The 13756-nt window shown below is 38.2% G+C and overlaps 1 protein-coding gene across 1 annotated transcript in view; it reads right to left on the bottom strand.

Moving 5' to 3' along the window:
- Positions 1-13756, bottom strand: part of LOC139744680 (uncharacterized) — a 43932-nt gene that overhangs the window by 27412 nt on the left and 2764 nt on the right. Inside the window, exons 4-11 of the mRNA XM_071655104.1 lie at positions 12196-12295; positions 11257-11356; positions 9482-9570; positions 4574-4673; positions 2862-2960; positions 2025-2128; positions 1461-1523; positions 879-1011 (exon numbers count right to left, since the gene is read on the bottom strand). Coding sequence (XP_071511205.1) covers positions 879-1011; positions 1461-1523; positions 2025-2128; positions 2862-2960; positions 4574-4673; positions 9482-9570; positions 11257-11356; positions 12196-12295 — 788 coding nt within the window. The remainder of the gene's footprint in view (positions 1-878; positions 1012-1460; positions 1524-2024; positions 2129-2861; positions 2961-4573; positions 4674-9481; positions 9571-11256; positions 11357-12195; positions 12296-13756) is intronic.

Here is a 13756-nt window from a genome sequence, read left to right as displayed (position 1 = left end):
GGAATAAGCCATAAAGGTGATAAAATTGACAGAATTTCTTCATTTTACCTTTTACTTAAGGAATTGAAGAATGCATGAGACAAATTCAAGATCCAAATCTTATTTAACATTTTCTTAATTTGGAATAACGTTTCAAATTTAACTCTCTTTGTTACCATAATTTTTCTCTTATGTCTTTTGACTGCAGATTTGACAGAAGATTCTTCATTTTCCTCCATTATTTTTTGCCTTTCTTTATCTTTGGAGGGTTACAGAGACATTATTGAGATCATAGGTTGATTTTTGCAAATTAATTTGCATTTCTATTGTGTTAAATTTGTCTTTTGTTCCCATTATTATATTGAAGAGGAAATACGCTTGAATAACAACATGTCCATTTTGCAATTTTTACTTTTGTGTCTTGGAAGAGAAAAACGAATGTGTTCACTCATGCGTAAAGTTAACATTTTCATTGACCTACTAGGTTGATAGCTAATTAAATTACCTTTAACATGGTATATAAAACACCATTTTTAGCCAGATAGTCTATGAGAAAGATAAACTTGAAAAAGTGTTTACTTTCTTTTTTTGCTGAGTGTATTTTCTCAGGCACTTAACTTCACTTGTCAAGTTTTCTCATCAGCATGCAGTAATCAATCCTGACATGACCTACTTGTATTTGTAAACTTAGAAAGCCCACTCAGGTGTAGCAATGAGCCTCAGTCCAACAGGAAGGCCATGGTGACACAAAAGGGATTTGGGGGGGGGGGATTAGGTAATCTCTAATCACTGCCAGATTTAGTTTCCTGATACCTATGCCTGCCGATCAGCTAAGAAACACTCCATGATGAGTGTCGATGAGCGAACAAAAAGTACCATAAGGGTTAATTGCAACCCACCTGCCACAGCTGCTTCTCCCTGCTGATGTAGAGCTTCTGGGAGGGGGTGAACTTTGCCCTCGACAGCAGGTGAACTGGTATCAACGTGGACATGTCCAGCTTGGTGATGTCCGTGTCCGAGGCCACACCCGCCCTTTGGTTTCGTGCAATATTGAATGTGGAGATAAGATGAATCATCCATCAGTTTCGCTTGCAAAGAAAATGTTGCTTTTCTTCTTCACTTAATTTTTCTTAAAGGGATGGCACAGTTTCAGTTGAGGTGTTGCTTCAGGATTCCAACGTTTTTTGATGACTACATTTTGAGATAATGAAAAATTTCCATGAAATATGAAAGGGCATTTAATTCTAAGAGGAATTCAAAGTTTATTTGATGAAAATTGGTTTCATCAAAACTGGCTGAGATCCAAAACAAAGTGATCCTGATGAAAGGTGGGACCCACCTTTAGTTAGGATTGATTTGTTTTACTTTGTTTTTGGATATCTCAGCCAAACTGTTGAAACCAATCATAACCATCAAAAGCTCTATTTTCCTTCTACAAACTCCCCTTCAGAAATAGGCAAACAATTGGCAGTTATACTCACAAAATGTCATTGCTGTCTGGATCAACGAAGTGGGTAGTTTGCGTGTGCTTCCACACATCAGATCTGATGTACCATGAAAAATAATTGGCAAACGATAACTCTCTAAGTGTTGAAATGCAAGTGATTTTAAATCTTCAACATAATGGTTAAAAGCTAATGATTTTGCCAGCTCAAGATCCCATCAGAACAGCTAAACATACACAAACACAAAAACAAAAGTAATCAAAGTGCATGGGGGCATTTATGGCAATTTTGCAATCATTTGAATTAGTTGAGCACTGATAAAACATTTTCATTTCTTTATTTTTCAGAAAAGTTGCCATTGGGTGAAAATAAAACAACAACAAGAACACACACACAAAAAAAACATGTTGAAGGTAAGATTTTAAGTGATGGTAATGCTTCAATGGAACAAAACCACAGTGACAATGAATAAAACAGAGGACTGGGCATAATCAGATATTTCACATTTTGAGTATTGCTAAAAAAAAAATATATATATATATATATATATACACATATAAATGTAAGGAAGAAGAACGCAAGCTCTACTGCAGTCCACACCTTTTCTTCCGTCTGTCCTTGCACATGTGGAAGTAAGAGGCCGTAATGAGGTCATAGGCAGGGTCATCATCTGCACGGCCCAGCCTGTTATTCGTGGCAACAGCCTTTGTGTGTGTTGGACGATTGAGAAAGGTCAAACAGAAGATATATATATTTAAGACAGACATTCACAGCTTTCATTTAAGTATTTACAACCGTCTATCACATAATGTCTGCAATAAAGAGATGTCTTGCAGTGCTACAGAAGGTTCAAATGAGTCATAATGCAGGGAATAATTTTCCTGGTATCGCATCGCAATTTGCTATGTATTTTTACACCACTGCTACACAAACTAACTTTTGTGTAGCAGTTTTCTTACATAATAGTGTATAGGATATCACTGAAGATATTTTTCACCAGCTGAAACTGCTAATCAAATTTGAGTTTGAAAATTATTCCCTGTAATGAATTGAAAAAGATACAGGAATGGGCCAATGTCATGTAGTACCGCTTCAATATTTTAAAATTCTTTAAAATGTGCACATTTTCCAAAATGACCTCTCTTTCGTCTCAGTTAGTTAGGCACTTCACACATTTTCAAGAGACAAGTTTTCACCATGATACCATAATTATACAATGCATAATGTGCGACAGGTCGAAATATCTAAATGAATTTCTAAGTTTGCAAATATAAGTCAACTTGTCTAGTTTTGCGAAAATAAAACCACCACAAAATATTTGGCTTTTACAGTGTGTATAAATACATAATTGGACGATAAGCAAATAGCGTACTACAAGCACTATCAAGTGTTTGGATAAATATCATTCAGATATTCATCTCACTGAGTGAGGCTTACCTCTGCTGAATTGATGACAAGATGTTGCATCAGAGTTCTGATATACTCTTCGATCCCCAGCCACTCTTGCATCGCCTCAACCGTCATCTTACTCGTCACCTGAAAATGAGAGCAAAACTTGAATTGACTTTAAGAAAAATGATGCAGGGCTGCCAAGCTCTGCAGACGAGAAAACCTTCTGATGCACACATAAAGTATATTCTAAAAACAAGAGGTGTATTTGGTTAAAAATAAGAAATTGTCACATTTAAAGCATGCTAAACACACTTCCAGAAAAACCATATTTTGGTTTCAGCACCATATTTTCATGTTTGGGGAAAAATTAAAAGAAAAAATGTGTATAAACTATGGCAAAAACATACTAGCTGACAGGTCTGACATACATACCATATATATGATGAATATCTTCTGATATCTTTGGATTACCCGCCATACAATTGAACAATGTTAGTTTCTTTTCTTTCTTTTTTTTTTCATCTTCTTCTTTCATTTGAAACATTCGAAGGATGTGAAAGATCATCAACAACCCAGCTTCAAGTTGAGTTTACAGATCACCAAACAATACCCTTTGTGCACATACAAAGAAACAGATGCAAGTACAAAACCATCCCTCTGCTGAGGACACCTACTTACTTACACGAAAAGAACCAGACTTGTCTGAACCAACTACAGTTTGTATAGCTACATATGAGATCACCATGCATTGCAAACCAACAAAATATTGCATGAAAGAATTATTTGTGAGGATTCAGGTTAGGTTAGTGGAATCAACTTAGTCAAGTTTTATTCTTTTACATTTTATGAAATTCTTCTCCTACAATTTCTGAAATTTGGGATTATAAAACAAATAGGAAGTTGCCTTTTGTGCAGTTTTCCTAGTGCACTTTTTCGTAGAATAGTGATTGGGTATGTCTAATAGGCCCCTTTTCATAAAAACCCTCTGCAAACTTTCACCTCTAATAACTTTTCAAATAATGATACTACTCCTACTTTGAAAGTTAGTATCAGTCGTGAATAGAATGTGCTGATGGGTGTGCAAAATTTCAGCGTAATCTGATAATCTTTTCATTGTGGTTGCTAAGGAGACTTACATCCTGTCCTTTGTCCCAGTCCTTGCACAGGGCACAGCATGGTGAGATTAAGCTCTTCAATAGATCCTAAACTTCAAAGCCTCTTTTCTCAGTAAACACTTTTCCAGACTGTGTGCTTTCTTCCATTATTTAGACAGGTAAGGAAAGTCCACTTTGATTGAGTTATGCAACATTTTAAAGCTTAGAGTCTAGTCATTCACACACTGCCTTAAACTAAAAAATCGATGTCTGGTGACTTTTTGGACATGACATTGGGTCACAAATAAAAACTGTTCAGAGTTTTCTCGTTGTCCAGGGCCCTGTTTCATAAAGCTGTTCGTAAAGTTATGCACTACTTTACGAACGACTTAAATGTGGCAAGCCAAGTCAGTTTCCTTATCATTGTTAATTTACATAGCTAGAGTTGAAATTTGCAGATGATAATGAAAATGTATTTTTTGTCTGTCGTATTTTGCCCAATGCAGATGAAATATTGACATGCAGTCATACTTTATTAAAAATGTAAGGGAAATAAATAATGGGCACACATATTGGCACTTCATATTTCAGTCATTCGTAAAGTCATGCGTAACTCTGCGAACAGCTTCATGAAACAGGGTCCTAGTCTGTGGGTGAGCCTACCTGAAGGAAAATCTCTTCTGCGATGAGTTGAATGGCTCGTTCCTTGCTCTGTACATCCTGGGCAGCATCATACTCCTTCTCAGCTGCAATCAAGAGTAACCTTGGGACAGAGAACAGAAACCAACATTAACCTGTTGAGGATGGGATGATGTTGCTACAACAAGCACTTCCCATAGACACCTTCCTGACTATACTTGGGACTCATCTTCAATGGGTTAATTGAGCAACTATTATTCTTGATGCGATATGCACAATATTTAGAAAGAAGACAAGAAGAATCTGCCATGTGACTGCAGAGACTCCAACCCCAAGCACCTTCTGATCTGGAGATTCTCCTGCCCGAAACCCCTAGCAAACGGGAGACTCCAAGTTGATGTGTGCGAAGCGCGAAGTTCCTAGGGTTCTAGATGTTCTCTGGTGCTATCTAAGGCTTACTTTTTCAACATACGATAGCAATAAGTAAGAAATCCTTTCCACCGGGAGACACAGAGCCAGGGCGGGAGAACAGGAGATTTTGCAAAAATGGGTTTTCAGCGGGAGATCTCCCGTCGAAAACGGGAGAGTTGGAGTCTCTGTGATTGTGCAATAAAGACCATCATACACAAACAAATTCATGCTACAAATGTATACTCTGTATGTTCATGTTTGAATGAAGTAAAAGAGCCGGTTCTAGCATTCACTTCAGACACATTAGCATATTTTCATAATACAAAGCTATAGAATGGATACACACATAAATTGTATACTGGAGTAAGCCAATGTTCACACAACCAACACTTCCTGAAAATTACTGGATTTTAAGATATGCCGGTATTCTCAACCCATTCATTTGTTGATTGACATTCCTCACACCTCACATCCTCCCTGAATTTTGCTGAAAATTCCCTGCTTTTTTTTTTTCTTTCCAGCTCTCTTTCTCTACGCAGTCTATTAAAATAATCTCATATACCATGTACATGGTGTATGAACACAGCTTTTTTTTTTGCCATACTATAAAACTGAATAGCACTATCATGTTTTGTAACACTTGTGGCTGCAGCTAACAAGATTGCATGTCCCTAAAGGGGTAAATACATACGTACATAACTTATTTCCATAGCACTTGATACAATTGCAATTTGCAGCTTTATTTATGAACCATGTAAGGACGTACGACCAGATGAAAACGTAGTATCAAGATTATTGCACAAGAACTTGTGTGAGTGCATTTGTCTGTGGATTGAGATGATCTTTGAGACAACATAGAACATCAGTTCATGTAGGTGGAAGTATTTTTTGGTGTTGTTAAAGGGCAAGTCCACCTGGATATACATTTGGATTGAGTGAATGCAGCAATATTAGTAAAACACATCAGTGAAAGTTTGGGGGAAATCGGACAATCTGTTCAAAAGTTATGAATTTTTAAAGTATCTGCGTAGTCACTGCTGGATGAGAAGACTACTACAGTATATGATGTCATATGCATACAACGATATACAGAAAATATAAAGAGAATTTCACAAAACTTTACTTTTTGAATAAAGTGCACATTTCTTCGACTTGTTACTGACATATGTTAAGGGTAATATGTGACCCGCTACAACAAAAGGGTCCTAAAGTCACGCACGGTCGAAGCCATGAAAATTGAGTTTGAAGTCAGAGCATCAAAATTGGTCAAAACTTACGATTTTCTGATTTTGACATATTATTGTAGTCTGACATATCTTCTATCATCTGTCGAAATTTTGAAGCAAAATGGGGAAAGGAAAGACCAAAAAATAGCGTTTTCCTGGGCCATGTTTTTTGGTGTTTCAACGAAGCAGAAACTGGTTCTAAAATTTGGATTGAGCGCCACAGATAGGCTCCGCCCCTAACAACGACCAGAGTGATCTCATTGGTCAGTTTGCTGCTTGCCGCTAACCGAAGCGTGAAGCTCACACACTGCCCAGTCGACTGGTGCGTGCAGGCGGGGTGCGCTATGCCCAGCCGCTTCTCCTGGCATCCTGGTCACTGATTGGTCGGTGAGGAGACCGCCGACGCTGTGCTTGAATATGCATTTCGGGAGTTGCTAGGGCTTGCCTTCTATTGTCCAGAGGTGAAAACTGGCTTGCGTGTCCCTTGATCGCGATTGCGTCGCAAGGAAAACTTTTAGGGTGCTTTTCTCGAAACAGTGATTTCCCAGACGTCTCGACATGCTCTCTTTTAAACATCGATATCTTTGCAGCCGATTATTTTTATAAGATGTGTTAGATATCAATTTAAAGCAGAAAGATTAGGAAATTATGCCATGCAATTTTCAAATAATTGACCTCGCCCGACTTTAGGATCATTTTGTTGTAGCGGGTCACATATCATTCCCCCTGCCTTCTGAAAGAGAGAAGTCAAGTGTTCTTTAGTTACGCGAGAAAAGTGAAAATATGTTGAATTTTCTTTATTCTTTCTTTTTATTGTTGTACTCATGTGACATCACAAGCTATAGTAGTCTTCTCATCCAGCCTTGTGTGAGCAGAAACTTCAAAAATTCATAACTTTTGAACGGATTGTCCGATTTTCCTCAAACTCTCACTGATGTGTTTTACTAATATTGCTGCATTCACTCAACCCATATGTCTATGAAGGTGAAATTGTCCTTTAATTTGTGAGCCAATAGCCAGTCAGAAAATCATTAGATAAGCGACTAGAGCAGTCGTTAGAAGTGGGCGTTTTAGAAAAAAACTAGAAATGTCGCTATGGCGACTGATGCCTCCGCCATAATGCACGATTCTCCCAATAGGTGTATAGTACAATGTCTTCACAATGTGTGATCCATGACAGTTTCACATAACTGGCAAAATATTAAAATGACAGGTTTGTCAGAAATGTCTTGAATGTTCACTTTCCTTGAACTTGGTTTGCTATAATTGTCTAAGAGTGCAGGTACATATATTTGGGGAATTGAGAATTTTTACTTGAATTCTGACGGACCCTTTTATAAGTTTATGCATTGAGTAATTTCCACGGTATGAAGAAAGAGTGTATTTCAGTAAAGGTACCGGTTTTCGACACTTTTTTAGCACATTTCCTTGTTTACCATCAATACTGCACCGTTTTACCTCGGAATTTCGATATGATGTTGAGCTACAAAGGCCAATAATAATATGCCTTGAACGAATTCCAATTTGAATGCACTCGTGTTCAATTTTAGCAATTTCCGTCACGCCGTCGCTGGCATCAGATTTCGACACCCAGCATCATTTTTCGACACAATCACAGCGCGCATCACGCATAAATCACATGGCGCGTACAGTATGCGTACACTGCATTGTGGACGCAAACCAGCAAAGTACCGGCGCAAGAACTTGTTGTTTCCTCTATAACGTGTCTTATAATGGGAATGTCGAAATCTGGTGCCACATTCTCAAAGCCAACTCTTTCTGCAAGTTTGCTCATTTATCACGAATTCAGCCATGAAATTACTAAAGTCGATTATGAAATCAAACATCAGGATTTGGCAAACAAACTGATACTAAAGTAAGATAACCGGCATGGGTGAATTTCATTTTACGGCGATGTTTACAAAATGCGTCATATTGTTTGAACACCTAAAAATGGCCGACATCAAAATTTCTGCTGACACTGTGTTGCTTTTCTCCTAAATATTCTACCGTCGGATTATGATGACAAGTGACAAACAGTGTTTATATAAGACTAGAAATGTGATTGATAACTTGGTTGATTGTTGAAGTCAGACGTTTGTACTGAGTATAAAATCTAATAAGAATTATCTGCTGGGTGTCGAAATCTGGGTCCTGTCGAAAACTGGTGCACTAACGGTAATTACAGTACAAAATTGATTTTTTTTTTTTATTTCTTTTTTTGGGGGGGGCATTGAAACCTGGCCTTTGACCCTCAACCTCTGACCTGTGACCTTCTGGCTGGAAATTTCCCAGAGAAATCTCCATTAGGTAATGCATGTATATATCAAGTTTTAAAACTAATAATGCAAGCATTGCATATACTAGTATATGAGGGAAATAGTAAAATTTTGAGGAGTTGACCTTGACCTTTGACCCTGACTATTGACCCATGACCCCTAAATTCCCAAGATAATCCCTGCCAGTCAGTTCATGCGTATGTACCAAGTTCCATGAAGATACATTGAACCATTTGCGAGAAAAGTGATATTGCAACATTTTCACCTAACCTTTGACCTTTTGACCTTTGACCTAATGACATGAAACTCTCTGGAGAATCTTTACGCAGTAGTACATGTCTACACCAAGTTTCAAGAAAATACCTTTGGATGTAAGGGCATTGCATAGGTATGGGGGAAATAGCAACATTTTTAGCATTTGACCTTGACCTTTTGACCTTTGACCTCTTGCCAATGTCACTAAAATCTACTCAACTAGTTGTCCCATCATACATCATCCTTGGACCAAGTTTGGTGAAAGCTGCTTCATCCAGTTTTGAGTTATCACATAAACAGATAAATTTTGGAATTTGACCTTGATCTTTGACCTTTGACCTCTGTCCGATTTCACTAAAAAACTAATCAAGTAATTGTCCTATCATACATCATCCTCAGACAAAGTTTGGTGAAATTTGCTCAATCCAGTCTTGAGTTATCGCGTAACGGATATAATTTCATGATTTGACCTTGACATTTGACCTTTGACCTTTGGCCGATTTCACCCAAAATCTTATCAAATAATTGCCCTATCATACTTTATACTTGGACCAAGTTTGGTAAAATTCCAGTCAATATTACTCAAGTTATCGCGTAAACGAAAGCGGACGGACGTACGGACGTACAGACGTACGGACGTACGGACGTACGTACGGACGGACGGACAACCCGAAAACATAATGCCTCCGGCACCACTTCGTGGCGGAGGCATAAAAAAAAAAAAAACTTGATTTCTGGCAGTTTCGGCCATTGAACCTTACTTTGCCATGTCTCTCTGTTTATTTGGTTTCCTTCGGTCCAGGCACTGGTCCACAGCTTGGTTCACAATGTCCATGACAATATCTCTTGCCTGTAACAAGATATATGAGAGGAAGACATTTGCCTGAAAATCGTCCATGTATGTCAATGACACACATTGTAATGACTGTCAAAAAATAATAACAAAACAAAAACAGAAACAACAATAACCACACACGTCATGACTTTACTCATTTGCATTAGTAATCTTTTGTTACAGGCAGTAAAATGCAGTCTGATATATCCTCTCTTTGTTTATGTTTACTACATAAGGCAGTAATAGCCTACCATGAATTTCAAAGGGCAATTCACAACCACTTTACTGAAAAACATTGATCTTGTACAATTCAGGGAAGAAGTACTCAATGGCTATCATCATCCTCAATTATAATCATAGCATGAAAATGCCAATGAGCTTTATACCTTGAGCAAAAGAGTCAGTATTCAGTGCCTTTGAATTGTATCTTGGGTTAGTACAAGTTTGTAGCCAAGGCGCCTATGACACTATTAAGAAAAGTACAGCAAATTCTTTCAACGCATAATTTTCTTCAGTTCCAAACAGGGACAGAACTGTCAGTAACGTGGCTGTTGAAAAAAAAAAAAAAAAAAAAAAAAAAAACACTTACACACACTTGAATTTGTTTGTATTTACATGTGCATACATATATATGCATATACATGCTGGCATATCTACATAATATGCATATCTCTCTCCCTTTGGGTTTTTGTGCCCCCCCCCCCCCTCTTTTTGGTTTTTCATAATTATTATTATCATTATCATTACCATTACTATCATCAATATCATCTTTTTTTTAATATTAGTAGTATTATCTTATAAACACTTTGATATGTTTGATTACTTGAATTTGTTGGTTGACTCTCACTTTCATTTTGTTGCCTCTATTTGGTACACCGGGTTAGGGCTCGCTGCTTGCCCAGCCCCCCCCCCCCCCCCCCCCCCCCCCCCCACCCCACACTCTTCCTGTTGCTATTTCACTCTTTCCTTTCTTTATCTCTCTGTTGTTCCTTATCTTGTTTGATGTTGCCTCCCTATTCATCCTTATCCTACAAAGGTTGCCCCCTATAGTCCTAGGGAACATTACTGACCCTCCTCTGCCTTTTGTCTGTCCACCCTCCTTTAATCCCCCCTCCCTTTACCCTGCTTTACCTGCTGGGCTCCTTGCCCATGACCTCCTACCCTCCACTTTTGTTTTCTTTGTTCTGTGTCCCTAGCCCTCCCTTGACTGTTCTTGTTGTGTGTAGTCCTTATATATGATTGCTTTCCCTGCCTGTTTTTCATTTCGCCTCTGACAAAGATTCTGCTAGGATCGAAAGCTCAGGTCCCTTTTGACTCCAAAAAATAAAACAAAACAAAACAAACAAACAAACACACAAACAAAAAAACACTTTGACATCATGACTGATAGGGGGAATTATGGAAATCTATCATAATGTTTTTCTTGTGTTTTGTAAGGTTACACATCTAAGCCTGAGTGTGTTTTAAAGTCTTAAAACATTCTGACTACACAATAAGTGATGACCCAGACATTTCATGATCAGTGAGTTAGGGGAAGAAGTCAAAGCTAGGTAATGTATCAAAAGTACCAATAGCTCCTCCACCCCTGCAGTGGCAGTCAGATGGATATGATTTGATACATGACATGTGCATTCTTATCATTATTATTATCAATAGTATCACCATAATCAGCAATTTCAGTTTGATCATCATCATATTTACCATGTAGTATTGTATGGCCTGAGTTGTGTCGTATGAAGAGTTTATGAGAGACTGTAGTCTGCCAGGGTCTTCATTGTAAGTGTCCCTCTGAAACTCAGCTCTGAGACAGGAATAGAAGGAAAAGTGTAAAACCCATATTCATTATTCTTAGGCTTCACCCATTTTAAATGAAAAAAAAACAAAACAAACAGACAAACAAATGAAATACAGCAAACATACAATTGACAAATGCAGTAGACCGTTAGCCCGAAAGAAATATACAATGATGTTGACCATTTTAACGTACATACCACCACACTGGGTATAAACATGCTTAACATACAAGCTACACATGACAAATTGCATTTAAACTTTTAGTCACTCTTACCCAATGTGTTCATCACTGGAAATTTACCAGATTAACAAGAAATGACAGATTATCAATTGTGAATGAAGATATACAGAGGATTATGCAAATGTCGTTATAAATGACACTGTGCTTTTTGTGAGAAGACTTGAATTGGCGAAGAAGAATTTGATTTTGGAGAAGACTCCTGGCGGTTGGTACGGAAGCTCTTGATTGATTATAATATAATACTTCTTTTTTTTTTTGTCGCTACTGTGGCATCGAAGTGGTAGCAGTAGTAGTAGCTGTCATTGTTGTTGTAGTACTGTCATCATAATCATAATTATCACTTGTCATCATTATCTTCATTAATATTGAATTGTTTCTTTGGACGCTGCCGTGTAGTGACATACATGTATGAACATAAACATTTGGGAATACCTCTACTGAAGAAAGAGATGACATCAGACTTTCATCACAGTTTCAACATGCATGTGACTCGTTTGCAGACACTCTGAAGACCGCCAAAAAAACAAAAAAACAAAAATTTGTCCAGGTGAGATCTGAATGCATGTGTCAGTGCTGCTGTCCCAGTGAATGGGTCCAATACTCACTTCATCTTCCTCAGGTTAACCTCGATTTGCTGACGCATCTTCTGGTAGTGGGGCAGGTCGTCCTGATCGCTGGACTGCGACGGTGAGGACAGGATCGGGTCTGAGAGTTTGAATTATTTGAGAAAAGTTTTGAGATTTGTGACCAATTGACGAAGTTTTGCACTTGGAAATAAAAATCCCCTTGTGATTGCAAAATATTACTTCCTCATTGACATACAGTTATTCTCTCCCTTTAAAGGGAACACAAACCCAAAAAGCAATGTGGATCAAGTGAAAGCAGTAACATCAGTCGAACACATGAGTGAAAGTTTGAGGAAAATCGGACAATCGATGCAAAAGTTATGAATTTTTAAAGTCTTGGTGTTGGAACTGCTGGGTAAGGAGACTACTAGTGGTTATGACGTATGAGAGGACAACAATATAAAGAAAATATAAAGGCAATTCAATAAAAATTCATTTTTCATGAAAATTACACATTCCATCAACTTGATACTGACATATGTTAGGGGTAGCAATTATTCCCCTACTTTCTGAAAGCGGTTAGTCAAGTACTATTTCATTTTGCTAGAAAAGTGAATTCTTGTTGAATTCCCTTTATATTTTCTTTATATTATTGTCCACTCATACGTCATAACCTCTAGTAGTCTCCTCATCCAGTGGTTCCAACACCAAAACTTTAAAAATTCATAACTTTTGCATCGATTGTCCGATTTTCCTCAAACTTTCACTGATATGTTCTACTAATGTTGCTGCTTTCACTCAATCCACATTTCTCTTAGGGTTTATGTTCCCTTTAAACTTCTTTACTTATATCTGTCTTAAACACACACACACACTCTCTCTCTCTTTCTCACACATACACACACCTCCTTCTATCGATCTACATACATTTGTATCTATCAATCCATATACAGGGTATAGAAGTATGTGTGTTTGTGTGCATCATGGGTCTATGGCAATTACCCCCCAGGCAATTACCCCCCAGGCAATTACCCCCTGGGCAATTACCCCCTGGGAAATTACCCTTGACCCTTCCACTGACCCTAACCCGAATTCTAATTCTGAACCTGATCCTAACCCTAACCCAAACTCCAACCCTAAACCTAATCCTAACCCTGATCTTTACTCTAACCTTATCACTAACCAGTAATTAGCTGGGGGGGGGGGGGGGGGGGGGGGGGGGGGTAATTGCCCCCGAGGGATAATCTACACACATAGGTACAGAAGCCACAAAATATTTAGTCAGCATGGTGGTGGTGGGGGGGGGGGGGGGGGGGCTGTGGGCTGATTTGGGGTCAAGGGTACCCCCTGCTTTGAAAGAAGGAATCTCTGGGTGGAACTCTTTCTTGAGGAGTCCTAGGTCTTGCGACCTTTTTCACAATTTTGTTTCTTTTTCTTTATTTTTAAGAGCAACAGTGTTTGTGTGTGTGGGGGGGGGGGGGGCTGAAGTCTGATCCCTGTAATGGATGGTTTGACAGATAAATAGAGCGAGTATTTAAAAAAATGTGGGAGATCTATCTATCTATCCATCTACTACATTTATCTATTTCTCTTTTGCACA

The sequence above is a fragment of the Diadema antillarum genome, unplaced genomic scaffold (genome assembly GCF_040938485.1).
Source record: "Diadema antillarum isolate AM-2024a unplaced genomic scaffold, OU_Dant_1.0 seq00001203_RagTag, whole genome shotgun sequence".
NCBI classification, from domain to species: Eukaryota; Metazoa; Echinodermata; class Echinoidea; order Diadematoida; family Diadematidae; genus Diadema; species Diadema antillarum.
This window is presented reverse-complemented; position numbering and strand designations above follow the sequence as displayed.